General features: G+C 43.4%; 1 protein-coding gene across 2 annotated transcripts in view; it reads right to left on the bottom strand.

Annotated features, from left to right (window-relative positions):
- The window catches only part of HMCN1 (hemicentin 1), a 293,317-nt gene that overhangs the window by 112,193 nt on the left and 154,468 nt on the right, over positions 1-26,656 (bottom strand). For both annotated transcript variants that reach the window (XM_029080708.1, XM_029080710.1), the window contains exons 20-35: positions 23,790-23,902; positions 21,224-21,383; positions 20,354-20,519; positions 18,104-18,231; positions 15,460-15,732; positions 13,278-13,373; positions 12,322-12,516; positions 11,921-12,051; positions 11,619-11,766; positions 10,803-10,929; positions 9,076-9,230; positions 4,540-4,818; positions 3,737-4,018; positions 3,167-3,275; positions 2,700-2,869; positions 292-446 (exon numbers count right to left, since the gene is read on the bottom strand). In XM_029080708.1, the coding sequence (XP_028936541.1) occupies positions 292-446; positions 2,700-2,869; positions 3,167-3,275; positions 3,737-4,018; positions 4,540-4,818; positions 9,076-9,230; positions 10,803-10,929; positions 11,619-11,766; positions 11,921-12,051; positions 12,322-12,516; positions 13,278-13,373; positions 15,460-15,732; positions 18,104-18,231; positions 20,354-20,519; positions 21,224-21,383; positions 23,790-23,902 (2,687 nt within the window). The remainder of the gene's footprint in view (positions 1-291; positions 447-2,699; positions 2,870-3,166; positions 3,276-3,736; positions 4,019-4,539; positions 4,819-9,075; positions 9,231-10,802; positions 10,930-11,618; positions 11,767-11,920; positions 12,052-12,321; positions 12,517-13,277; positions 13,374-15,459; positions 15,733-18,103; positions 18,232-20,353; positions 20,520-21,223; positions 21,384-23,789; positions 23,903-26,656) is intronic.

Raw genomic sequence — 26,656 nt, 5'->3', positions numbered from 1 at the left:
CATTGCCCTCAGAGGTTAATAGGAGCTTATCAATAATTGGAGGAATAAAATTGACACAGAAAACAATCACAGTTTTAGATGGCTGCTGAAATTACTGGAAGTAACTGCCTTGTTCAATGGGGGTGGCACTTTCACTGGAGCGTGAACCTCGTGATGATCTTGTGCTCTGTTCATCAACTTGCCCAACCTTGGTTAGAGCGGTCTCGACCAAATCAGGAAAGAAGGATGTGATCGTGTGTCCGCTTTAAAAGGACCGTACACGTAGTTCCCCGTTCGAGGAATTGGGCTTACTTGAATGTTTCCTCGGGCCGTGTTGACGGGCTGCCCATCTTTTAACCACGTGATGGAGGGGTTAGGAATCCCATTGGCAATGCACTGCAAGGTCACGGGTTTGTATATCACCGCAGCTCTCTCAGATGGTCCCACTGATCTGATGGTTGGAGGAACTGAAAGAAAAGGAGATATTGACACGTAAAGGTATGCGTGCAATAACCTGGAGACCCTTGAAACACCACAACCCAATTCCTTACGTGCTTTAGGCCCCTTGCAATATGGGTAGTATTTTCATCTGATGTCAAGTGTCACTGGTCGACCGATCACAAACTTCAAGCTCACCTACTATTACCTGCTTAATACGCTTGCGTTGTGGGCGGGGAATGTGTCTGCTTACTGTTATATTGTACTCTTCCAAGTGCTTTGTACAGTGCTTTGCATATAGCGAGCGCTCGATAAATACGGTTAAATGAAATTATGCTTTTCTACTGAACAATATTCTAAGGCCCGGCACTTCAAGTTAGCTCATATATGCCTGGATACTGCAGTACTTGGAAATATATACGATAATCTCACATTTGTGTCAGCCTTGTTATCCCTGATAGATAATAATAATAAATTATGATTATTGATAATAATGATAATAATGGCATTTAAGTATATACTATGTGCCAAGCACTGGGATAGATACAAGATAATCAGGATCAGCACAGTACCTCTCCCACAGACAGAGATGTACAGGCTAAGTAGGAGAGAGAACAAGTTTTTAATCCACACTTTAAAGACGGGGAACCTGAGGCAAAAAGAAGTGAAGTGACCTGCCCGAGGTCACACAGCAGGAAAGAGGCAGAGCTGGGGTGAGAATTTAGGTCCTTTGATTTCCAGGTCCGAGCGCTTTCCAAGAGAACAAGAACATGTACCTCTTTGAAAGTCTACTCGAGACCAATTACGCTACTTGATGCGGAGTAACAATTAATAGAGAGTGGTGGTGGTGCTCTAGTCACTTTCTCCAAATTCAATTTATAGCCACACACAATCCCTTCTGCACTCTTTTTTTTTTGTCAAATCAGAGAATACACCTTTCAGGTTAGAATTTTCATTTGATGTCCATTGCAGTAAATCATTAAACTTCTCTTACTGAATATATGGATAGAGCAATTCTGAGAACTCTAACTAACGTGATGGGACTGTGTGAGCACTCAGCGCAAAACCGAGGGGAGAGGGGGAAAAATGACATAATTATGGTAAGTAAAATTAATGAGTAAAAATATTAGGGGGCAAAAGTTTTTCTTCCTGCCCTGGGCATTGCACTGTCTAATCCCAGTTCAGGTAAGTCTTACTCATCTCCTTTCACTCCACGGATGGTATTTATTGAGCACACTGTGCAGAACAGTATACTAAGCACTTGGGGGATCACAATACTATATTGCTGAGGCATGATCTCTGCTCTCAAGGAACTTACCACCTAGAAATTATACATGGGCAAGTGTCAGGGCATAAGGATACGAACCTAAGTGCTATAGGGCTGGGAGTGGGGTGAACATTCATTCAGTCGTATTTATTGAGCACCTACTTCGTGCACTGTACTAAGCACTAGGAAAGTACAATTCAGCAACAAATAAGAGAATCCCTGCCCACGACGGAAAAGTGCTTAAGTGGTACAGGGTGAAAATCAAAGTTCTTAAAGGGGTACAGACTAAATGCATGGGTGGACAGGGTGGGTTAAGTGACAGGCTAGTCGGGGAAGGCTTCCTGGAGGAGTCAGGATTTTAGTAGGGCTTCGAAGATGGTAGGAGTGGTAATCTGTCAGATAAGAAGGGGAAGGGAGTTTGAGATCAGAGGGAGGTACTGAGCAAGAGGTCAGTGGAGAAACAGATGCGTTCAAGGCATGGAGATTAAATTGGAGTTAGAGTAAAAGGTGCGGGCTGGGTTGCCTTGGGAGATTAGCAACGTCGGGTTAAGATGGGCAGAGCCGACTGAGTGCCTTAAAGCCACTCAAGGCTTGAAGGTAAGGAGTTGCTTTTTGATACGGATTTGAAAGTCGAGAAAGTTCTGTCTCGATTCCAGGTTGGGTGACTAAGCGTAACAAAAAGGAGTGAGTGAGCAGGTTTTCCACGGTGACTCAATACAGCTATGAGGGCACACAGAGCTCTATGGGGGTGTCGGGGTGGGGGGGACATAGCGACAGTCTTACGCTCCCAGCGCTACTTCAGCGTGGTGATCATCTCTGCTCTCCCCAGGCTGAGGAGGAGAGGGGCCAGGAGCATCGGGCTGCTTCTTTCCAGAGACCCAGGAAGTGATTCCAAACAGGGACAGGGTAGAGAAAGGGCTCACGAGGAGACAGTTTTGTCCTTCCCGGGGCACTGTCGCTCCAAGAAGGTGAAGGTACGGCAAGTCTTAAAACCCTCCCTTTGGGTTAAACGTACCATGGACTGCAACGGCAAATTCTCTTTCACGGTCTCCCGCGACGTTTGTCGCCACACATCGGTAGCGACCTGTGTCTGACACTTGGGCCTGGGAGATTAAGAGTCTGCGCCCATTTAGCAACACCTGGAGTCCATCCCCTTCTTCGACTGGCTGGCCGTCTTTCAACCACCTAACCCAGAGAGAGAGAGAGAAAAAAAGATACTTTGCAACTCTGAATTAAGAAGTCACTGCGACATTTACTCTAAAGAAAACTAAGGATGATGAAGTATCCTCGCCCTGGCTTCCAGAGCTCAACTCGATACTATATATTTGCTTCTTTACGAATGTTCATGAGGATTTTTTTTTTTAATCTACATAAACCCAATTCTGGACATTTCATTTTGTGCACTGGTTTTCTTAATGGCTATCTCCGATACCCCCGGGTCAAGAAGATGAAAGGTCATGACAGACATACCAAACCGCTTACATTATAGTCGGTGGAGGCGATCCAGTGACCTGGCAATCCAACTCTAGTAGGTTATTAAGGAGAACAATGAAGTCTGATGCTTCATCTCCCCCTTCCACAGTCGGTGGCACTGCAAGGTGATAAGAAGCTATATAATCCCAGAAGTAACACACAATTGCAGCCAACAATATGCTATTCGCTAAGCACTTATTAGGTGATAAACACAGTGCTCACTGCTGGGGTAGAAACAAGATAATCACATCAGAGAGGCTCTGTAATCTAAGACATAGGAAGACAGAGCAGATATTATCTACGTTTACAGATGACAAAGCAGCAAGGAATTGATATTGATTCCTGAAGCAATGTAAACCGGCAAAGCCTCTCCATTTCCAAGCTATATACCATCTATCAAAGCAAGTAACGCAAACGTTATTCAATCAATAGCTATTCACCGATGCTGATTTTGACGAAACGATCGATTTAAGTTTCTATCAGTTAAAGCTCCTCAGGTCCAATCTAGCTCCTGTTCATGTAACTCTGAAATTCCGTCACGATGCCAGACAGAATAAGGGGAGATCGCTACTTCCATACCTAAGATATCAACGTTGTATTTGATTTCTTTTTCTCCTGCCACGCTAGTAGCCACGCATACATACTGTCCGCGGTCAGCTTCTAGAACTTTCTCGATTCTGAGCCTCTGCCCGCCAGACACTAAGTGGATGTTTTCGCTGGCTTTCACAGGCACCCCATCTTTCAACCAGGTCAGGACAGGAGGGGGGTTGCCAGCAGCTTTACATTCCAGGGTCAGGGAATTACCCACAACCACTTCCTTGTTCTGGGGTGTGTCCAAGTCGCCCTCGATAACAGGAGGAACTAAATGGGGCGGAAAGAAAAAAAAATACATCCTTTTAAGGTCATTTTTCCTTATGTTCTCCATCCCGTACGTCCCTGTGGTTCCCAGTCTGTTGAAAGCAGCATATCTGCCTTTCTGTCTTACTAGGAATTTGATCACTGGGAGACAAATCCAGCAATCTGTATGTAATTATCAGGCTTAGTGAACCGCAACTCAGCAGGTGACCATCGAAGGACCTGAAGTGAGGATCCTACCTGGGACAGCTCAGTTTCCTTCTACCTTCTATTCATTAAATGAGCAGAACCAAGAGTCAACAGCCACAAAGGAAGGATTATCCAAATGAACAGAATGAGGCTTGCTCCTCCTGTCCAAGGTGAATTACTGCCTGACCGCATAAGAGAGCCATTTCTTAGAGCACTTAAATTTCCTTAAAGATGAGAAAACATCCAAAACCCACAGCTGATCAGTGGACTACCTTGCTCTTATCAAACGGTTAAGTATGAACACGCGCACATATATCGGAAAATAAAATATTCTTTACCATAGACATCAACTTCATGTGTTTTCTCAGCCGTTCCAGCAACATTGGCCACGTGGCACGTGTATTTTGCCGAATCCGACAGCTGAGCGTGAGGAATTTGAAGAAATTGCCCTCTGTCAACATAAAGGGTCTGTGGGCTGGAAATGACGGGCCGTCCGTCTTTGTACCACGTAATGGCAGGAAGCGGCAGTCCTCGGGTTTCACATTCCAGCTTTATAAGGCTGTTTATCAACACTGATGATTCCGAAGTAATATTCCCTCCTTTAATACTGGGTGGAACTAGGGATAATTTTGGAAAAAAAAAAAAACACAAAAAACCAAGGGTATTTAAAACCGCTCCTTCTGCAATAAAACCAGTGTAAGTATAAATGATGGCATAAATTCCTTCGAGTACTGCAAGAATGAAAAGTTAACGGAGTCTGCGATTCATCTGCAGATAATTAACTGCTCAACTGCACGATCGTTATCATCATCATCATCCATTATCAGGGTTGCTGGCTTCAAAAAGAAGGCCTAAAGCAAGTGAAGGTTGCTATTCCTGGGGCTCATTTTAGCTCTGCTGTTATAGAACAGTGTTACATATGGGAATTACAAAGTTCTGGTTAATGTACCTAACACACTCAGGCAGCTTGGAGCAAGACCAAGGAGCAAAAGAGGACATCTCTAAACAGCCTTAAAGCCCAACATTTTCTCCAGCTGCAGTTTCTCTCCCGGGGGAGTACACAGAGTCTAAATGCTTTCAGAACCAGCTACTGGTGATGGCTGCCGAGGCTTTAAATTTTTGCCTCTTGATATTTCTTTTTTGGGAACTGCCAACAATTCATCTGTTCAGCTTTGCTCACCTAATTGGTAACATGTGTCTCTTCCAAAGTTTAGTGTCAACATACTCGGTTTCCTTCACCCTCTCCCTAAAGACTCTGCTGATGGAAAAAACTCAAGGGATTGGTTCTCTACTGCAATAGTTAGCATGGCCATTCTCGAATCACAGCTAAACTCACTTAAAAGCCACTAAATGGCCCGTGATTGAACATAAACATGTCTAATTGCTTTACAATTATCATTCTTCGAATTCCTAGAGTACTACAAACATTCACGGGGCATCAAGCCAGTTGTTCCCCAGCCAAGTATTGGATGGAGTTATTATCTGGTGATCTGAAACCCCAAGCGCTCATTACAGTGCTCTGCACACAGTAAGCGCTCAATAAATACGATTGAATGAATTGAAACAACCAATCTAGAGGATTCATGGCAGCACTGACTAACCACTAAGACTGGTTATTGTGCAGTATTGAGATACATTTGACATCACCGAGAACCTCTGAAGCAACTGAAGTTTCATTTTTTAATATCGATGATAATAATGATAATAGCAGCATTCGTTAAGCCCTTACTATGTGTCAAGCACAGTTCTAAGCCCTGGGATAGATACAAGGTTATCAGATTGCTCCATGTGAGGCTCACAGTCTTAATCCCCATTTTAACTGAGGCACAGAGAAGTTAAGTGACTTGCCCAAAGTCACACAGCTGATAAGTGGCGAGCCAGGATTAGAACCCACAACCTTCGACTCCCAAGCCCGTGTTCTTTTCACTAAGTGAGACTGGCTATCAAACCAGTCTGAATTCCTCAGATAATTGCTCCCACCTCTAGGTTGCCTTTACGGGGTAGGCCTGACTTTTTTGAGTTTCAGGTAGAGAATTTACAAACCCTCCCAGCACGGTGAGCATCTTGGGCCAAATGTTTATATCATTTTAACCCAATGATTATTGATTATCGTTCCCTTCTTACGGGTACCACTGGCAAACTGTTCCAGCTACACTCAGGATTTCTGAAAACAACCAGGAGTAGATGAATTGGTACCAACACCAAGCTAAAAATCAAAATAAATATTGCTCACAAGAAATCACTAACAATAATGGCATTTCTTAAACATTTACTATGTGCCAGCACTGTGCTAAAGGCTGGGATTGATACAAGATCAACAGATTACACATAGTGCCTGCCGCACATGGAACCTAGAGTCTAAGAGGGAAGTTATTTTATCTTCATTTTACAAATGAGGACTCTGAGGCATTGTGCGCTTAAATGACTTACCAAAGGTCAAACAGTAATGAGGCTAACTACATCAATTGTTATTCAGGTGAATAACCAAAATGGTGTCTATCAAGAAAAAGTTTTAGATGATTAATAATTGGTATACATGGCCATATTCCAACTTCCCACCAAAAATTGTATTCATTCAATCATATTTACTGAGCACTTACTGTGTGCAGAGCACAGTACTAAGCAACTTGGGAAAGTACAATACAGCAATAGGGAGAATCCCTGACCACAATAGAGCTCACAGGCTAGAAGGTGCAGCTTCATGTAGTGGATGGAGCCCGGGCCTGGGAGTCAGAAGGTCATGAGTTCTAATCCCAGCTCTGCCACTTGTCAGCTCTCTGATCTCGGGCAAGTCATTTAGCTTCTCTGTGCCTCAGTTCCCTCATCTGTAAAATGGGGGGTGAAGACTATGAGCCCTGTGTAGGACAACCCGATTACCTTGTATCTATCCCCGTGCTTAGAACAGTGCTTGGCACATAGTAGCGTTAAACAACAACATTATTACTATTATTATTATTATTAAAGGTGGGAGATTAGTGTTGAAGGATAGAACCAATTCTTATGCAAAAATCCAACTGTTGAAATTCTCAGCTGCAATCAATTAGCACTGAATTGGCACTGGATGAGAATATTTGTTTTTTCATGAGGCTTTTTTAAACCCCTTGATTTTGATAAGAGCAAAAAAATCTCGACCCTTCATATTTACTGAAATTCTTCAATCTTTTTCCAGGAAAAAGTGTTTTGTTCCAAATTCATTTAATCTGCAAATATTCTTATGAAATAGATTGGACAGGTGGTGTTCTTCCCAATTTCAAAGATGTCTAGACTGAGGATCAAAGAGCTCAAGTGAACTGCCTCGAGAAGCCCAATTAGTACGCCATCAACATCAGACCGGAATGTAAATTTGAGTACTCCCAGAACAGTACTATTTCTTACTAAACCACACTACCCCTGTGGTGTTCATTCCAAGTTCTAAATTTCCTTGAGATTCCTAAGAAGTCCTCCATGGACATTCTGAAAGTCACAGGCAGAAAGCGGTCAATATTTGGACTGCTGACTGAGTAGAAAGTCTCTCGGGGCTCGATTCAAGCAATCAATGGCATTTATCGAGTGCTTACTGTGTGCAGAGCACTGTCCTAAGCGCTTGGGAGATTATTCATTCATTCAATCGTACTTATTGAGCGCTTTCTGTGCGCAAAGCACTGTACTAAGTGTTTGGAATGTACAATTCGGCAACAGATAGAGATAATCCCTACCCAACAACAGGCTCACAGTCTAAAAGGGGGAGACAGGCAACAAAACAAGTAGTCAGGCATCAATACCATCAAAATAGATACATAGAATCATAGATAGATAGATTGATATATACATCACTAATAAGATAGAGTACTAAGTAATATATACAAATATACACAAATGTTGTGGGGAGGGGAAAGGGGTAGAGCAGAGGGAAGGAGTCGGGGGAATGGGGAGGAGAGGAGGGGCAGAGAGAAAGGGAGGGCCCAGTCCGGGAAGGCCTCCTGGAGGAGGTGAGCTCTCAGTAGGGCTTTGAAGAGGGGAAGAGAGTTAGTTTGATGGACGTGAGGAGGGAGGGCAGAGTTGGCAGACACTTTGCCTGACCACAGTGAGCTTACGGTCTAGTGGATTTCTGGTTCTTATTGGATATCCATCAATTATTTAATGGTTGCATGTGTCTCTTTGTCCTAGCTGCAGAAGGGCAACAATATTAGCAGACTGGGAGATGTTGAAAGGATTAATTTCTAAGTGGCTGTAAACTGTTGAGAGTCTGAGGAGGCAAAAAAACCCCCTACCAACACCAGGTATTTTTAAGAATGCCAGAGTGGACATGGTTAGAGTCATGCGGACTAATGTGCAACGAAAAGACTGAGATGGACTTCTGTTGAAATCTGTTCATCCAGACAGATAATTTTTTACAACCTCTGGGAAGCAGAGAAAGGTCTTCCCCCATTTATGGGGACAGTCTCCATTGGGTAAGTGGCAACATGCACCAATCTGACTACCCCAGCTATTAGTACAGTGCTTGGCACATAAGAAGTGCTTTAATGCAATACATTTATTCCGACCTGAGCTCCTGACTCGGTCCCTTATGTCACGCCTCCCTCTTCAAGGGAATGAATGTGAGGGAGAGTTGAAAGAAAGGCGGAGAGAAAGAGAGAAACATGGCATGAAGTGCAGGAGAGAAAAGAGGGGACGAGGGAAAGAGAAAGGTCATCGAGAAAGGAAGAGGGAGAGGAAGAGACAAAAGAATGGCATAATTTCCCTTCGCCAAATGGAAAAAATAAATGACTTGATTTTCTTCCAAAAGAAGAACCATTTCCATTTTTTTTCAAGAACATAAGTGGTGCTTTAAATCACAATTTCCCAGGACAAATGGAAAGAAGGTGTTGTTTAAAAAAAGCAGTCTTGTAACTTACTGTAGACGGTCAATTTGATTTCCTTGGCTTGTTTACCAGCTGAATTAGACACAGTGCATTGATAGCGTCCCTTATCACTTCGATGAGCATTCTTTATGCGCAAAACTTGCCCGCTGTCTAGGAGTTCAATATTAGGGTCTCCCAAGAAAATGGGCCTAAAGGAAGGGATAATTATTTCAGGTTCTGGGGTCATTTCCTATATGTGCTTCTCAATCAATCAACTGTATTTTTTTTTGCACTTACTGTATGCAGAGTACTGAACTAAGCAATTGGGAGAGAAGAGTACAACAAGAGTTGGCAGATACGTAACAAAAAGTAGTTCAATGTCGTAAAATGGATAGTTCAGGGAATGCTGCTGCTAATATATTTATTCAAGATCATACATGTCTACAACCTACATAAAAGCATTATTTTGTAAATACCACAAAGGTATCTGCTGGCATGCTCTTTTTTTTGCTAATTTAAGGTCGTATTTTTATGACCCCGATCATGTTTCATTCTCAAACTTGGTCTCTAAGTTCTGCAGAGTTTTGAAGTCCTGACAATTTTAAGACGGTTAAGTCTTAGTGGTCCACCAATTTCAATCCAAGGAAAATTCTCATATAACAGACATAATAATAATTTAGCCAAGTGTTTGCTATCTGGCATACAGATTATAGCAGAGTCAAAGGTCATTCCAGGAAAGTTGGGTTTTTCAATGAGAACAATATGGAGTCCTTTTGTGTCCACATAAATGTCCAATGTTTACCAAAATTAATGAAATTTGATTTTCTCCTTCTACTAAGATTCCACAGTTCCAATTCCTGAAGGGTATAATATGGCCCAAGGAAAATATGAACTAAAATAAGGTCATATTTATTGTAGTTGTTCATTGCAATGATCTCTAAATAGGGTAAGGTCTTAAATAATTGTTAACCATAGTCTAGAGTCTAATTCATCTGAAATTTTTCCAAAGAGAGAAAATAGAAAACATAATCAGTTACCTCCTCATCTACACTGCCAGAGTTTAGAAAGCAAATTGTCTGGAAATTGGTCAGATTTTAGTCGACCGGGAGATGCTGAGATGGTTTGTGAAATATTGTTCTTAGTTCATATAGGACTCATCTTTCCAGGAGGTCTACACAGTGAAACTGAACTGACCGATAATGGAGAAATTTACAGCTGCATGGATGGAAATGCAGTCTTTTGCAAAATTAAATCTTATCCATGAATGATCAGTGAAAAGCCCAAAGCACATTCCTCACCTACTGTTCACCAAATTCGAACAATAATCTGGATATCTGTTCTTCCTCCGATTTGACTTAGGGTATATATCCTCCATGGGTTAATTTCAGCCGTATTGGTCAAATGATAATTTTAATCAAATAGATTTGGTTCAGATGATGAAACAATGGTTCTGCGACTTCACCTGGATACTGCATTTCTTATTTCCTATCCTAAACTTCCTCACAACATTACCATGCGGTGTATAATTACTTCACAGACAATCCAAGCCCTCAGGAGTAGACTTGCTGGAGATGCCTAAAGCCGAGTGATGAATTTGATGAGGATTAAAAGCATTATGGAAATGCAGTATTACTCTTAAACTGAATAGCTTTCATCTTCACTCCCTGCCTATAACACTGATGGGGAGGAGGGTCACATGAGCCAAAAACGAAAAAACAAGATAACAGGCTCCCATTCTGGATTCCTGGAACCCCTGCTAGAAATGACAAACAGCTACTTACTTGCCATCTTTGAACCAATGAATAGCTGGAAAGGGAGTACCTCTGACTTGGCATTCCAGGGTGGTCTCGTGATTGAGGATGACCGAGATGTCACTTGGGGAGCTAGCACCTATTATTGACGGGGGAACTTGGAAAAAGAAATTTCAGCGTGAACACTTACGGCCTGGCAAAGGTCAGAGCACAGGTTATTCAATTATTGAGTAAACTGAACACACACAAACTCAGAGTGGCTCAAACTGGTCCTGTCATCTCTGACAAAGTGCCATGAACCAGACTGAGTTACCACAACTTCACCATAAAAAGCTGCTAGCAAAGAACTTGGGTTTTCTGGCTGCAACTCTGGCACCTTAGAAGAACACCAAATTCACTGGGAGAATAAATTTAGCAGCTTGTCTAACTGCTACTCTGTTAGCAGAGTGCTACTTTGACTTCTTTACCCGGCACCTCTAAGTCTCCTGTAAAAGCATCTTTCCCTTACTTTAAGTAAAGGGAAATGAGGCCTAAAAAAGTATGATTTGAGCAGTCAGCCACATCTCTCCTGAGCACTTTTCTCTCTCCAACTCCCCCAAAATATCCAAAAAAAAAAAAGCCTTCCCTCCTTGGATTAGGTGCTCCTTCCTCAGATAATATAAACCCAGTTTCATCCCCATGAGAATGACAAAATGCTACTAGGTCGATGAACGGGTTTGCAAGCCTGAAGCCATCTGTCCTTATTTCCAGCTGAATTCATTTACAGACACCTCAGAAAAATGAATCATTGCAACGAAATGAGTCTACGGTCCTACGGTGACTGTCTGCACAGAACACTCCACTCACCTAGCACAGCAATGTTGAAATGCTTCTCGGAATTCCCTGCAATATTAACTGCCCTGCAAGTATACCGCCCAGCATCATCTGGAGTAGCTTTGAAGAGCTTCAGTGTCTTTCCATTGTGCACCATCCGGACAGAACTGCTCTCAGTCACCTTAAGGGATGCCAAAAGGCCAGTGTCACTGCATCTCTCATAGACACCCCGGGGTCAAAACGTACACCTAGCTGATTCACGCGAATAGGACAAAGCTCGAATTTCCACAGGCATATTAGCGTGGTGCCGTCGGCAACGCTTGGGGCTACGTTACCTGGACGTCGTCTTTGTACCACACGATGATGGGAGAAGGATTGCCTGATACTTCACAGATGAGATGTGTGGGCTGATTTATCACCACAGACACATTCGTCTCTTTTTCTTGATCTCGGATTTCAGGGGGAACTACAACAGAGTGTTATAACGATTAAACACCGGCTCTTCTTACTAAACACGAACCGCACATTTAAAACCACAGAACCTGGAAGTCTCGTGCAGACGTATTCTAATTATTACCCTCTTTGATTCTAAAATAGATCTTCATTCTTACACAATCATTTCCCACGATTCAGCCTGGGGCCTAGCACCATTTCCATGACCACATCTGGTTCTCCCTTCTCTTCGTTTGTGGTCTTCAAGCAAAAAACGTAGTGAAATGTTCCCATCGCTATTTACCGTGGACTTTGAGGTTGTATTTTCTTTCTGTGGTCCCTACTTCATTTGCTGCAACACAGATGTACTCTCCATTATCATACGGGGTGACCGAAGCGAGAACTAGGAGCGTTCCGTCTTCCAAGATCGAGAGGCCAGGCTCCCTTCCTGTCAGCTCTCTGCCGTTGTGTAACCATTTGATGATGGGCTTGGGGGTACCTAACGAGACATACATACCGTGAAAGTTTTTCAACGCAATTACAGCTACTCAGGGCCTAAGTAGAGGAATTTCCATTCTGACACGTGGATCAGCCCCTGGACATCGGTGCCAGAGACAAGGCCCAAAATGAAGGCTTTTTGGACTGGTAGCTCTATGAAGTCCGATCCTCACTGCCCTCAGTCCCTGTGAAAAAATCTCTGCCTCTTTTCCATCCCCATGCTCAAAATAGTTCAGGGGGCAGAAATGGAAGACCATATTCCCAAGATTTCCTGGATTTCATAACCTTTATTATATGTTTCCCATTCATTACATCAGGGCTTAGAACAGTAAGCTGCACACAGTAAGCGCTTAAATACCATCATCATTATTAAAGCACTTGGAATCAATCCATCAGTGGTATATTGATTGAGCGCTTACTGTGTGCAGGGCACTTAACTAAGTGCTTGGGACAGTACCACTTGAAAGGCAATAGTTTAAAGAATCTATAAGATAAAATGATTTTTAGTTGGTTATTACGAACAGCCCAACACTGCTTTCATGGTCTGAGGTATATCCTAAGTATTTAAGTAGCTGTAGTACCTAATAGTGGCTACGTTGGAAGATGTTTGAAATTTTTACTGATCTCACACATAACTGAAAATGATGTCTCTGAAAAATGTTATGAATAGTGTCTATCGTGTACTACGTACACCCCAATGATCTCGCACGATTTGCTCAGATTACATGCCATAGGAAAATAATATTAACCAGAATATCACACCTTTGGCTGGACATGGGAAGGCAACACGTTGACTGATCACTCTTTCTTGCAATGGGGTGTTGAAAGGAGGTTCTAGATCCTCCATTGTTGGGGGTTCTATAAGAAAAACAAAAACAATGAAAATTAATAATAATTATCTTTGGATGAACAAATACAGATTACGGCATCATCTGGTTTATACCTCCTCAGCTTTAAGGCAGACCCAAACCTAAAATTATCCGATGTCTAAGGATCTCTACCTAGACCACATATACCCTTCCTCAAAAACAAATCTAACACTTTAAAAAAAAGCCTGCTACCAGAAAATATTTCCTTCTGCCCACCTTAAATCAACCCCTTATACAATTCTTTAGCCCACCTCCCCTCTCGCTGTTCTTAATGGAGTTGAGGACAGCTGGTTACCATCTGCATATACTGTAACATTCCTTACCCTCGAGTGTTAGGATGATGATTAAAAGTATTATTTTTGCCTTATTCAAATCACATCTCCTCCAAAAGGCCTTCTCCAAGCCCTCATTTTCCCTCTCTTCACCCTACTGCATCGCTCATTCACATGGATTTGTACCCTTTATTCACCTCATCCTCCGCCCCACGGCACTTCTGTACATATCCATACCAATCCCTCAAGATTGTAAGGTCTAAGAGATAAGCAGGGAGCATGCCTGCTAATTCTGTTGTACTGTACTCTCCCAAATACTTAGTACAGTGCTCTGCACAGAAGTGTTCAATAAATACCATTGCCTGGTTGATTATCCATAACGTATTTTAATGTCTGTCTCCCATTCAAGACTGTAATACTGCTTACTCTTAAACTGTAAACTCCCAACCCCTCAGTATAGTGTTGTGCACACAGTAAGTGCTCAATAAGTATGATTAATGGATTACTTTCTAATCTCCCCACTTTATATCCTCTAATTCCCACATCAGTACCTTAACGTTGCTTAGACTAGTGTGGCACTGTGGAAAGAACAGGGGCCTAGGGGTCGGAAGACCCGAGTTCTAATCATAACCCGCTGGCTGTGTGACCTTGGGCAAGTTACTTAACTTCTCTGTGCTTGGGGGATTAAATACTTGTTCTGCCCCCAATTTAGACTGTGAGTCAGGGACTATGACCTGATTAACTACTTTACTTTCTATCTCCCCTGCTAGATTAGACATTCCTTGAGATCAAGAATCACATCTACGAATGTTACTGTACGTTCCCAAGCAGCATAAAATACTGTGCATATAGGAGACGTGTGTAAATTTGATCGGTTGATTGTGTGGTTGTGGGGATGTCATCTTCATTTACTAAGAAGCAACACAGCCTGGGAGGCAGAGGATTTAGATTCTACTCAGGGATCTGCCAATTGCCCGCTGTGAGACCTTGGGCAAATCACTGAATTTACGAATTACAGTTTTCTTATCTGTAAAATGTGGATTAAGTACCCGTACTCCCTCCTACTTAAGACTGTGAGCTTCATGTGAGACAGGGATTATGACCAATCAGACTAACCTGTATCGAACCCAATACTTAGAACAGTGCTTGATACACAGTAAGTGCTTAACAAACATGATAATTATTTTTTATTATTTATTAAGTGTCTACTGTGAGCAGAGTACTGATCCAGGACTTGCTGACTTTTCACTTCCGAGATGCCTAGGTCAGTGACAGAGTTCCTCTGAACTTGTTATGCACTGAACTTTCAAAATGAAAATGACTAAAGAGAAAATCTTCTAGGAAGAAAATTGCAATTTATTTCTTCAAAACTTTTTAACAAAGTCCTGGGGGCTAATATTTTTATTTCAGATTTTTCCTATTCAATCAAAAAATCTTCATAAAGCAAAGCCAATTATCTAAAAAGTGGGCTAGAGATCCGAATTTTTCTCAAATAGAGGAACTCCCAAATATCTCTCCAATCCTAATCAGATGAAACAGGTAACTAACTCAGAAAGTCTTTTTTCTCAAACTGCAGTGAACCACTCTTGAATATTTGACCAGAACTTGTGGATTAACCCAGGGCGATGCTGAATCTACAATCTTCTTAGCCTAAGTTTTGTGTTCGACGGGTATGTTTTTCCCAGTTTTGCTCTTCTTCCATATCTCAGATATTTAACTGTCATTTGTACAATGTGATCTTAACAAAAAAGAAATACAGAACCTTTTTAAAACTTGCACAACTTCTTCCATGTCCAGAATTACCTTGAATTTGTACGGTTATCTCCGCCTCATCACTTCCAGCTACGTTGTTCGCAATACACTTGTACACACCAGAATCTGACAGCTGGACCTTCTTAATGGTCAGCGTTCCATCTTCATTGCTGATAAACTGCTCCCCATCTATCAGCATGGTACTGCCACCTTTAAACCACGTGACTTTGGGAAGGGGGACCCCTTGGGCACTGCAGGGAATGTCCGCTCTCTGGCCGACTCGAACTTTCATTAGTCGAGGGCCTCGTTGTATTCTTGGAGGCACTTTGAAAGAAAAAAAATTGGTTATGAAATCTGGAGGGGTCCTGGGTCGTAGCGCTTCTCCTCTTAGACCAATATTCCTGCACGATAGGGGAACAGTGACTTAATTCTTTCTAGAATTTATCCCTGAAGAGATTTAGGAAGTGCGCCTACCTTTCAAGAAAACCTAAAGCATTGTTTCCAGCCTCAGCTCAGGGCTCCTAATGGCCTAGAGGGTTCCTGGACAATTTCTCCTATTGTCTTTGAACTACAGATCTTTTCTGGTAAGAGTCCTCACTTGCACTGGACTCTATTCCTGTTCCATCTAGCGCCCTTACGAATTCAAGAAGTCCTAGTCAAGAAAGGAGCCATGGCAACGGGTGAATTTTTTTTTCTGCAAATCCTGAGGAAATATAAAGCTACTTAGGAAGGAAGCAGTGAAACAAGGGATAGGCACAAGTCCCGGACGCTCAGTCTTGTCCAGGCCAGTAATTCTTAAGTGTCTGACAAATGCGTTCGTTGATTCCATTTATTATTGCTAGGCAAACTACTTCTGCTAAAGAAAGTGTCTATCCCTGAAACATATGAAAGCCAGGAAGACTGCTGTGGGCCTCTCAAGACATCATGCCCCAAGAGGAAGAGGAGGCCAGGTGTTAGCTCAGCCCCGAGAAACTCGCAAACGCTCCGCCAGTCACCAGTAGGGTAGCTGGTCTCAGGGAGCCTGAGCAAGAGGTGGCTCAAGAGAGTCTCCCCAAGTGCCTACATGATTCCAATTAACACGGTCATCCACATTTCCCACTACTCTTCTAAACCAAAAGTCTGGAAATCCCAAGAGCCACCTCTCATTGATAAGGATTAGACCAACGACGAGACCAAGGACGTGGCCTCGGTTGGAAAGGTAGATGTAAAACCAATCATGCTTCCTTAGCAATATTCAAACCACATGGAGCGGTTTGACCAAACACAAAAAAACCAGACCGGTCTGATTATTGCCGTTAAATTATTTGAAGGCTTCTAGATGTAACTCTTTGGCTCTCTGGCACATGTATAAGCGTGAAAACACTCACCTGTCAACTTACCTATTCTCCTCTCCCCCTAATTTAGCCCTCACCCCTCACCTTGGAACTCTGTGTCCCACCTGTCTCAGGCAACCACCCTCCTTCTTCCGCTCCGGCACTCACGTAGCTGGCAGAAATCCAGGCATGAGGCTGACTACTACTTCCAATTCATCCTCTCCTGCTATAATTCAGCTCTCTCTTCTCCTTGCCAACAGTTTTATTCCTGCTTACAACCCCCACCAATTATATTGAAATTTTAACTCCCTACTGAAGCCACCTTTGCCCATGACCTCACCAATTTGTCTTCCTAAAGTCTCTCCGTTGCCTCCTCACCACTTTACTACTTCTTCATCCTTTTCCCTCCTTCCCAGTTATCTCCTAAAAGGAGGACCCTCTATTTTCTAGATTCATTCATTCATATTTATTGAGCGCTTACTGTGTGCAGGGCACTGTACTAAGCGCTTGGAAAGTACAATTCGGCAACAGATAGTGACAATCCCTGCCCAACGACATGGGAAGCGGCGTGGCTCAGTGGAAAGAGCATGGGCTTAGGAGTCAGAGGTCATGGGTTCTAATTCCGGCTCCGCCACCTGTCAGCTGTGTGACTTTGGGCAAGTCACTTCTCGGTGCCTCAGTTACCTCATCTGTAAAATGGGGATTAAGACAGGGAGTCTCACGTGGGACAGCCTGATTACCCTGAATCTATCCCAGTGCTTAGAACAGTGCTCGGCACATAGTAAGCGCTTAACAAATACCAACATCATAATAATAATAATCTAACCCCTTCCTCCGTGCTCCTGAACCCATCTCCTCTTCCCTTGCTCTCCCCCATTCCTGCTACTGATAACCTCTCACCCTCAAACGGCTCCTTCCTTTCTGCCTCCAAACAGGCTCAAGTTTCACCTACACAGAAAAAAAAGTCTTCTCTGGATCCTTTCTCTGGAAATACTTCCCTATCCTTCTTCCTTTCCAAAATCCTTGAACTGGTTGTGTCCCTGCTGCCTTCACTTCCTCTCTGCCATAATGCCAATAAATGTGATCATAAATTTTCCACTAATCAATGTCACAAAGAATTTGAAAAGTTCTTGACTAATTGGATAAAGAAAAGATAGAGACATAAAAAGAAACTTGTCAATCTGTAAGCAAGTAACAGGACTCAACAGACCAAAAAAAAAAAAAATCAAAAAGTGTCTCTGGGCAGGTTTATAATTCTGTATTTGCCAGCCTGAGCAGTGTAATTTAAACGGGCACCAAGAAATCTGGCTGATAAGTATTTCCCATTAGAGATCTCTAGGCTGACAAACTGAAAAGGAGCTTTATATCAAGTGTAAACTTACCGTGGACATTCAACTTAATCGACTGAGTTACATTTCCAGCAATGTTTGTGGCAACGCAAAGATACAGCCCACTGTCCGTAATACGTGTCTCACTGATCTTCAGTGAACCAGAACTGAGAAAGGTGTGCCTAGAAGAGGAAATGAGTTTGAGTAGGCTGCAGAATTTGGGAAGGATTTCATCTGAGCTCATTTCAAACAAAACAGTAGGGGGACCTTAAATAGAGGGATAGCAAACTATTTCCCACAGGCCCGCAATTTCTGGCAGCAGAAGCTTGAAAGTGGTTTTGTAACCACTCTTCAATTACTTCAAGGCTTGTGCCTCGTGCCAAATTGGAGACAAAATCAAGCTGAGGAGAGCACAGTTATCCACTGAACCCATGATCTGCATTCATTTGAGCAGGAAAAAAAGATGCCTTTACCTGACCTTTGAGAATAGCAGTTTCAGTCCCGAACCCAGAGGATAACCAGGTAAACCTACCTTACCTTTAGGACTGAACAAATATAACCCTAGTATTACCAACTATTTAGTTGGGAAATCCCTTGCCTATTCTGGTCCTTGTAAATTCCTCTTCTGGGGAATCTTTGGTAACAAAATGATACCAGCAATATGGCAGTGCTGATGCCTCATTACCCCTCCACAAATCTGAGCAAACGTCCTGTAGGTAATGAGACTAATGTGAAGTTGCAGCTTCTGAATTAGGCATGAAGTCATTCTAAGCATCAGATAGGCCCCAGGGGGGCTGCCAGTCAGGCTGCCGTTTAGCCACTGACTTGCTGTGGGATTCGGGCTCGTCGTTCAATTGACTTCGGTTTCTTCATTTGTCCAAGGGACCCAGAGGGACACCTTGCAAATGAATTAAACCGGGGCCTTGGCATCCAACGGTGACAGGAGGGAGGGGGGAAGTGAGTGGGAGTTTTCCGCCGGTTTCTATTGAACGTCGGTCCTGTGGTGCAGCCCCCATCACCATTACCGAGTCCGTGTTCTTGCTACCTTGGCAGATCCCACAGGTCTCCCCACCTTTCCCCAGCCACCCCAGCTGAGGAGGTGCTGGACACTGGGGAGTTGCAGAGGGGCTGAATGGAGTAGCAGGGATGGGAGAATCAGTAAAGGAGTCTACATCCCACAACCTGGTGGTCCCCTCCCTCCAGCCATTGAGCTGTGAGGTATTTGGTAGGACAGACGACGACAAGGTAAGCGATAGTAGTGACGATATTTACTGAGTACCCATCGGTGCTACGCACTGTTCTAAGTGTTTGGGAAGTACCACAGAAGTAGGTGATTCATTCCCTGGAGCTGCAAGCTCCTTGTAGATGTGAGTCGCACCTATCGACCCTATCAAATTGGACTTTACCAAGTGCTTAGCACAGTCCTCCGAACACTGAGAAGCAGCATGGGCCAGTGAATAAGGCACGGAACTGGGAATCAGAAGGACCTGGGTTCTCACTCCAGCTCTGTCACTTGTCTTCTGTGTGACCTCGGACAAGTCACTTAACTTCTCTGTGCCTCGGTTACCTCATCTGTAAAACGGGGATTAAGACTTTGAACTCCATGTGGGACATGGACTGTGTCCAATCTGATTAGCTTGTATCCACCCCAGCGTTTATAGTAAAGTGCCTGACACACAGTAAGCGCTTAACAGATACTGTAAAAAAAAAAAAAAACACAGAAATGCTCAATAAACACCAATGATTGGTTCCCTGTCCACAGTGAGCTTACACTCAAACAGGGAAGTTAGACAAAACACTTAAAGAGGAATCAAACGAACGGTACAATTGATTATGCATAGATGCAGAGAGGCAAAAGGAAAGACAAATTCTGGAGGTGACCGCCTGGCTTACGGGACTTTGGAGACGGAAAGGAATTGGGGAAGGTTTGTCGGAAGAGGCGAGGGCTATGAATTCGGGTAGGCAGGGGTGGATTCAAGCAGATCAGGCTGGATTCAGTCCCTGGCTCACATATTCAATTCCCATTTTACAGATGAGGTGACAGAAGCACAGAGAAGTGAAGTGATTTGCCTAAGGTCACGCAGCAGACACGTGGCAGAGCCACCTCAACCTTCTGAATCCCAGGTCCATGCTTATGCGCTATGAATTATGGGTCCCACATTTGTCTTTTTAGCCACAAATGCACTCTAGAAGACTTTCACCACCCCCGATACCATCTCTGAGCATAAAAGCCCAATTATCCCCCACCCCCGCCCAACACACAACACACACACAAACACACACACCCAATCGCACACACATTACCTAGCAGAGAAAGGAGAGATGAGTTGAGTTTCTCTGGCCCACGTAATTACAGGCGGTGGCAAACTCTTCACCTCACATGGGAGCAGAACATCTTCCCCAGCAGTGACTGAGATCTCTATTGGTTTCTCGTGTGATCTTCCTTGATGCCCTGATAATCTAGGTTTCACTAAAATGGGCAATACAGTAGGGTAGAGAGGTAATTATAATGAAGAACAAAGAGAATACTCATTTTCTGCTTGAACACGCAGAGCAAGTCATTCCGGGCAAACCCAATCATCCCAAAGGCATAGAGGATATCCACAGTCAACTCAGGTATTGTGGAGGAGGGAAGAAATAGACAGAGGACAGCAAAATGGAAGTCATTTTATGTTGGGTTATACTGGGGGGATAAAAAAAGAGAATGCCAGATGAGAGACTCTCTTCAAAACGTCTACAGAACTCGGGGAGGAATCTTATCAGGAAATTTAGCTGGCCAGCCTTTGTGGAACACTAGTTATAGGAGATGGATATATACAGTGGTCTGCACACCACATGCTCAATACCACTGATTGGAAGGAATCCTTTTTGAAAAATACTGTCAAATTTCTCCAAAGGAGTACACCCCTCCCCTCTTCAAAAACCAAAGGTAGAGGTTTGATTAGCAAAGAAATAAATAAATTGCGATGTTTACGATGTTTGTTAACTATTTACTTTGTAGCAAGCACTATGCTTGTTGGGACAGATTTAAAACAAAGAAAGTTAAAGTCAGATTTTACTCCCCAGCATTAAATCTGGGGGAGAGGGGAGTGCAATGCAATTCTTCGGTGTGAATTTCATGTTTTGGCAGACAGATCAAGAGGGAACGAAAGCATTCTTTGATCAAGCCCTTACCATAGACTGTAAGTTGGACTTTCCGTTTAGAATAGCCCGCAGCATTAGTGGCTGTACAGATGTATTCTCCAGCCTCTTCCCCTCCTGGTGACGCTATATACAGACTTCCATCAGGTCCTGCAGAGAATTTACCGTTGCTGGAAGAAATCACTTCTCCTTTCTGTAAAATCAGAATCGAGACCGACATGCTATCTTAGATAGGGGAGGCACTCTCCGACATCAGGAGAGGGTCTATGAGAAGGTCTCCAAATAAGAACAATGAAGCAAAATATAAATGCTGAAGAAATTTATAATAGCCCTATTGTTTTCTGATTCACCCCATATGTCTGCTTTGCTGGATACAGAGCAAAATCCCTGCAATATCTCCTAAAAGTTGAACAGTTCTTTACTACTATACTCCATACAATTAATGTACTAATAAGCCACATTACAGGTATTTATCATGAAATCTTGCTATAAAAATGGTCAACTGTGGGAACCATTCGATCCATTTATTCAATCTCAAGGGGTATATTTTGTCCATTAGTATACCTTATGTGGAGAGCACTATAATAGGAATCTAGGAGCACGCAATAAAAGCCAAAGCAAAGTCCCTGCCCTCAAGAAACGTGTAAGCTAACAGAGGCTTACGTGCAATGATGCTTGCAATGAGTGACCAGGGTGGCAAATGACCTGAATATTTCTAAAAATTCTAGATTTACTGTAGTGTGGTCTCCCAAGCATTTAGGACAGTGTCTGCACACAGCAAGCACTCAGTAAATACCAATGAAATTTAATGATACACAGAACCCCATTTCTACATGCATTATCCTTCCTTATTCAAGCCCCTTTTATTAAAAAGAAATGAAATCTCCATATTTCTGCACCTTTAAGTACTTGTTGAGCAATTAGCTGAACCAAGAGCTTCCTTAAAACTTTTAAATATAAAAATGTAAGGCATTTTAAAAAGAAAAAGGTCGCCTTTTTGCCAAGAGGAAATACCACACATTTGAAAAGATTTGAAAACAAAAAGGTTCGTGTGACATTTGAAAGTGAAATATCATACAACACATTCTCTCATCTTAAGTTATAGCCAGGATGTGGAATGCAGTTCATGGAAATTTGAGAGCTATTTTAAATTTGCCCGATTAAAAGCTAAGCTCACTTTGAAGTTCCCGAGCAGGTAACATTTCAATTCCGTCAAAGATTTGAGCCCAAAATCATGAAATCCTGGGAGAGGTGATGTGACCTTTCAATGATCATTGTAAAAGTTTCATTTTAGCATCAACAGTTAATCCAGAAATAAAGTTCTCCCGCTCTCAGAGCAAGAATGACCGTATTATCTAGAGAGTTTTCCCCCATCCCCAAAATACCCAGAAAAGATTGAATATACGTCTAAGTAATGGGCTGGGGGTTTTCGTGGCCACAGTAACAGGGACCCCATTTTCGATGAACCAAATTCAACAGTTAGGAAAACCAGAGCTTTATTTCCCTTGTCCTTTTTGAAAACATTTCTGGCACTCAACCAAAATGGAGAGCTAAGAACTTGAAAAGCGTTGGGAACAGGATTTCAAAACAAAGAAACAAAGGGAACCGAGTCTTGTGAATGAGGAGGCGGACAAGGTGTGGCAAATTACCATGTTCATGCCAAGGTGTTCGACCCGCAGGCTGAAGCGACTGCAATGTAATGGCACTGTGTAGCGACACCAGATACGCAGCAGGCGCTTACCACGGTATTCACTATGGTCTCACTGCCCGTGCCAGCCAGCTGATTTTCCGGACTGACACCGGGCCTTACCACCTTGTGGAATACCCCCAGTGGCTCATCGGTCTCCAAAAAATGTCCCCCCTGAAGGCAAAGGCCCATCAGCCCTCCTAGACATTTGGCTGTTGCAACCCTCATCTCAATGGGGTGTGGGTCATGCTCGGCGGAGATTATTTCATTCACTCATCCATTCGATCATATTCACTGAGCGCTTAGCGTGTGCAGAGCACTGTACTAAGCGCTTGGGAGACTACAATACAAAATAGACACTCTCTACCACCAGCATTTATGTATCTATCTTTAAAGTCAGTGGCTTCCCTTACCTGAAATTCATTTTAAAGTCCATCTACCCCCGTATACTGTGAGCTCCTTGAGGGCAGGTGTTGTGTCTATTAACTCATTTGGACTCTCCCAAGCACTTAGTACAGTAAATACTATTTATCGATCGATCGACTACAGCGCTATCACATCTATGCTAATACTATCTGTCATTCAACCAATCAACAGCATTTCTCCTATACTATTACTTGTTGGGAGCCTATTTTTTCCAACGCAACGGGAATACGCAAAGAGCATAGAAATTGCAGACAGTCCCCGGCCACGAGGACCTTACGATCTAGTTGGTGAGAAAGACACTGAAAAATCGCTGGTACTGAAACATTAACGCGAATCCAATCCCTCCCCTCCTTCTACCCATTTCAGAAACAACAAAGTCTCAAACGATCCAAACATTTACACGGGTTCGATCCCTGCTTCACCTGCCGTCCACTCTGGTGGAGGTGTTGCAATCATATAACTATAAAACTTAAAGATAGCATTTACCTTGGACCAAGCAATGGATGGTTTGGGAACTCCGCTGGCTTTGCATGGCAGAGTGATTGGGGCTCCCTCAATTGTACTGAATATTTGCTGTCCATGCTGAATGACTGGCAGAACTAAAAAGAAATGTACATTTCATCATTTATTTAGCCTCCTTCTTACACATATTTTGTCTCTGTGAGTTCTGGGTCGAATTAGACCGTGTCTCATTTCCTTAGCCAGCCAACAAGCCTTAGCAAGGCTTTAGCTTTTTTATGGAAAAACAGATGCTGTGATCCGCACGGGAGTGTTCTGAATAACAGCCAAATTGGGAAGAGAATTACGATCTTTTGGGGGAACTTTAATAAAGATTCTTGTCAGAAAGAAGATCCAATAAACTGACCTTCTTAATATCAATTAAAAGAGAAAAGAAGATGAAAAACATTACGTGTTGGCTCTATAAGAAAGAATTCTCTTCTGAGGGTGACTCATTTAGCAGAGATCTTTGACTGTGAAGTAAACAAACTCTTAATATTTATGCACTGACAATTCCTAGCCACAAATAATGACCCCTGTTAAAGAGTGAGGAGGGAGATGAAAACACTGTCTGGTATGTGGACAGAACTCCGGTTTCATGAGGATAAAACTGTTCATTTTAGCCAATGGGATCTACTTCCCTGTAAAAGGGGGTGATCGATCAATCAATCGGTGGTATTTATCGAGCGCTCACTATGTGCAGAGCACTGTTCTAAGCACTTGGGAGAGTGCGATACAAGAGAATTAGCAGAATTCCCTATCCAAAGCGAGTCCAAGCCACACTTGAGCAAATCCACCAGGTGATGGAGTGGAGAAAAAGTTAAGAAGGGAAGCAGGATTTCCTGCCAGTTACTCTTGAGCAGGATCACCGAGCACGTTCACTGGCTTGGGGACTAATCTTTGGCTGAAAGAGGCATCAGTGGAAGGAAAGGGAGAGAAAGAACCTTCAAAAAACTTAATTTGGAGGTCCTCCTGGTTTGGCCATTAAAGCGTCCATTGTCAACTTGGAGAAGCATGCGTCCAGAGAGCACCCGCAGCGGTCGTCTAATAGGTGATCCTGTCACAGAGTCAATTTCCTCCTAAACTGCAGAGTTACGGTGAACACATGGTGGCCGACCAAGCGAAGAGGCTAGATATGACAAAGCCTATATTCCCTGTGCCGGGGAACTTCTTAGAGTATGATCAGTCTACCCCAGGCTTGGTCAAAGAATATAAGGGTGAGTCTAGCCATCTAACTGCCAAATGACTGCAGCTGGCATAACTGATTTTTCCAATATTCACTTAAACTGGACAGATACCAGAGAGGTTGCTTTTGGAGAATTTTGAGAATAGCAGATAGTCATTTATGGTGACGGAGTTGGCGTGGAGGGAGTCTTGCCTCGAGAAGAGAGAAGAGACCAGGTGTTCTCTTCTGACTTCTTCCAGCCCTATAAATCAGTCAATCCGTCAAACGGTATTTACTGAGCACTTCGCTTGAAAGGCACTTGTACCAACCGCTTAGGAGAGGGCAAATAAAACAGAGTTGTTGGACACATTCCCTGTCCACAAAGAGCCTACGGTCTTGAGAGGGAAGCAGACATAACAATACATAAATACATTTTTTGATATGTAAGCCTCCAGTGCTTTGATTGGAAGGTTTAGTGGCCTTCACAAACTGGTGCATTTGTTGAGCACTTACTATGTGCCAAGCGTGGGGGTTATACCAAATAATCAGACTGGATACAGTCCCTACCCCACATAGGGTCTACATGGGAGGGAGAACAGTTATTTTATCCCCATTTTACAGATGAGGAAACTGAGTCACGGAGAAGTTAAGTGACTTGTCCAAGGTCACGCAGCAGGCAAGTGAAGCAGTGAGGCCTGGTGGATAGAGCATAGACCTGGGAGCCAGAGGACATGGGTTCTAATCCCAGGTCTGCCACTTGTCTGCCGTGTGACCTTGGGCAACTCACCTAACTTCTCTGTACCTCAGTTACCTCATCTGTTAAATGGGCATTAAGAGCCCCATGTGGGACGGGGACTGGATCTAACCTGATCAGTCTCCACCTACCCCAGTCCTCAGTACAGTGCCTGGCACATAGTAAGTACTCAATGTATTTATGGGCAGGGAGCTTGCCTGTTAATTCTGTTCTACTGTACTCTCCCCAGCACTTAGTACAGTGTTCTGCACATAGCAAGCGTTCAAATACCACGGACTGATTATCAAATACCATTAAAAAAAAAGTGGCGGAGCAGAGATGAAGAACCCGGGTCTACTGACTCCCGGTCCTGGGCTCGTTCTATAAGGCTACACTGCTTCGAAAGCCCCTCGACGGGAACAAGCGCTTAGCCGCCGAGAAAGAATACTTCCGTGTCCATCTGCTTTTTTCCCAGGCTCTTGGCTTCTATCCCCGATATCCTTCAGTAAACGCAATCTACCTGGCTGTCGCCAGATCTGGAAAGGACTGTTCGCCGTGGAGAGTTTAGGGAACTCCCCGGACAGCAAAGGAGTCACTTAGGCTTTGCCAGGGCAACCTACAACGTCATGAACAGAGAAAGAAAATTCCAACATTTTCACCCAAGGGGCTGCTTTTACGAAACGTGCTCGGCACGCAAGGGGCTGGCATCTCTACTCAGTGCCGTGGATGTGACCTCACAGGAAGTTTGGGTCACTTGACTGAATTACAGACGGTCCCCTACCCAGGACAGTCTCGTCTCACAATCGGCAAGAGAAAGCCAGCTCTGGAGAGTATAAAGAGTGCGGCTTGCCTGTCTCGCTTTGAGCTGCATTCCCTTTCATCAATTAACAAACTGCTTACACAAGCACTTGGCGGGTCTCTGCGGCAGACTCCCACTTGGGCCTGCTACATTCACAG

The sequence above is a fragment of the Ornithorhynchus anatinus genome, chromosome 16, assembly GCF_004115215.2.
Source record: "Ornithorhynchus anatinus isolate Pmale09 chromosome 16, mOrnAna1.pri.v4, whole genome shotgun sequence".
NCBI classification, from domain to species: domain Eukaryota; kingdom Metazoa; phylum Chordata; class Mammalia; order Monotremata; family Ornithorhynchidae; genus Ornithorhynchus; species Ornithorhynchus anatinus.
Note: the sequence above shows the minus strand (reverse complement) of the source record. Positions and strands in the feature narration are given on the sequence as shown.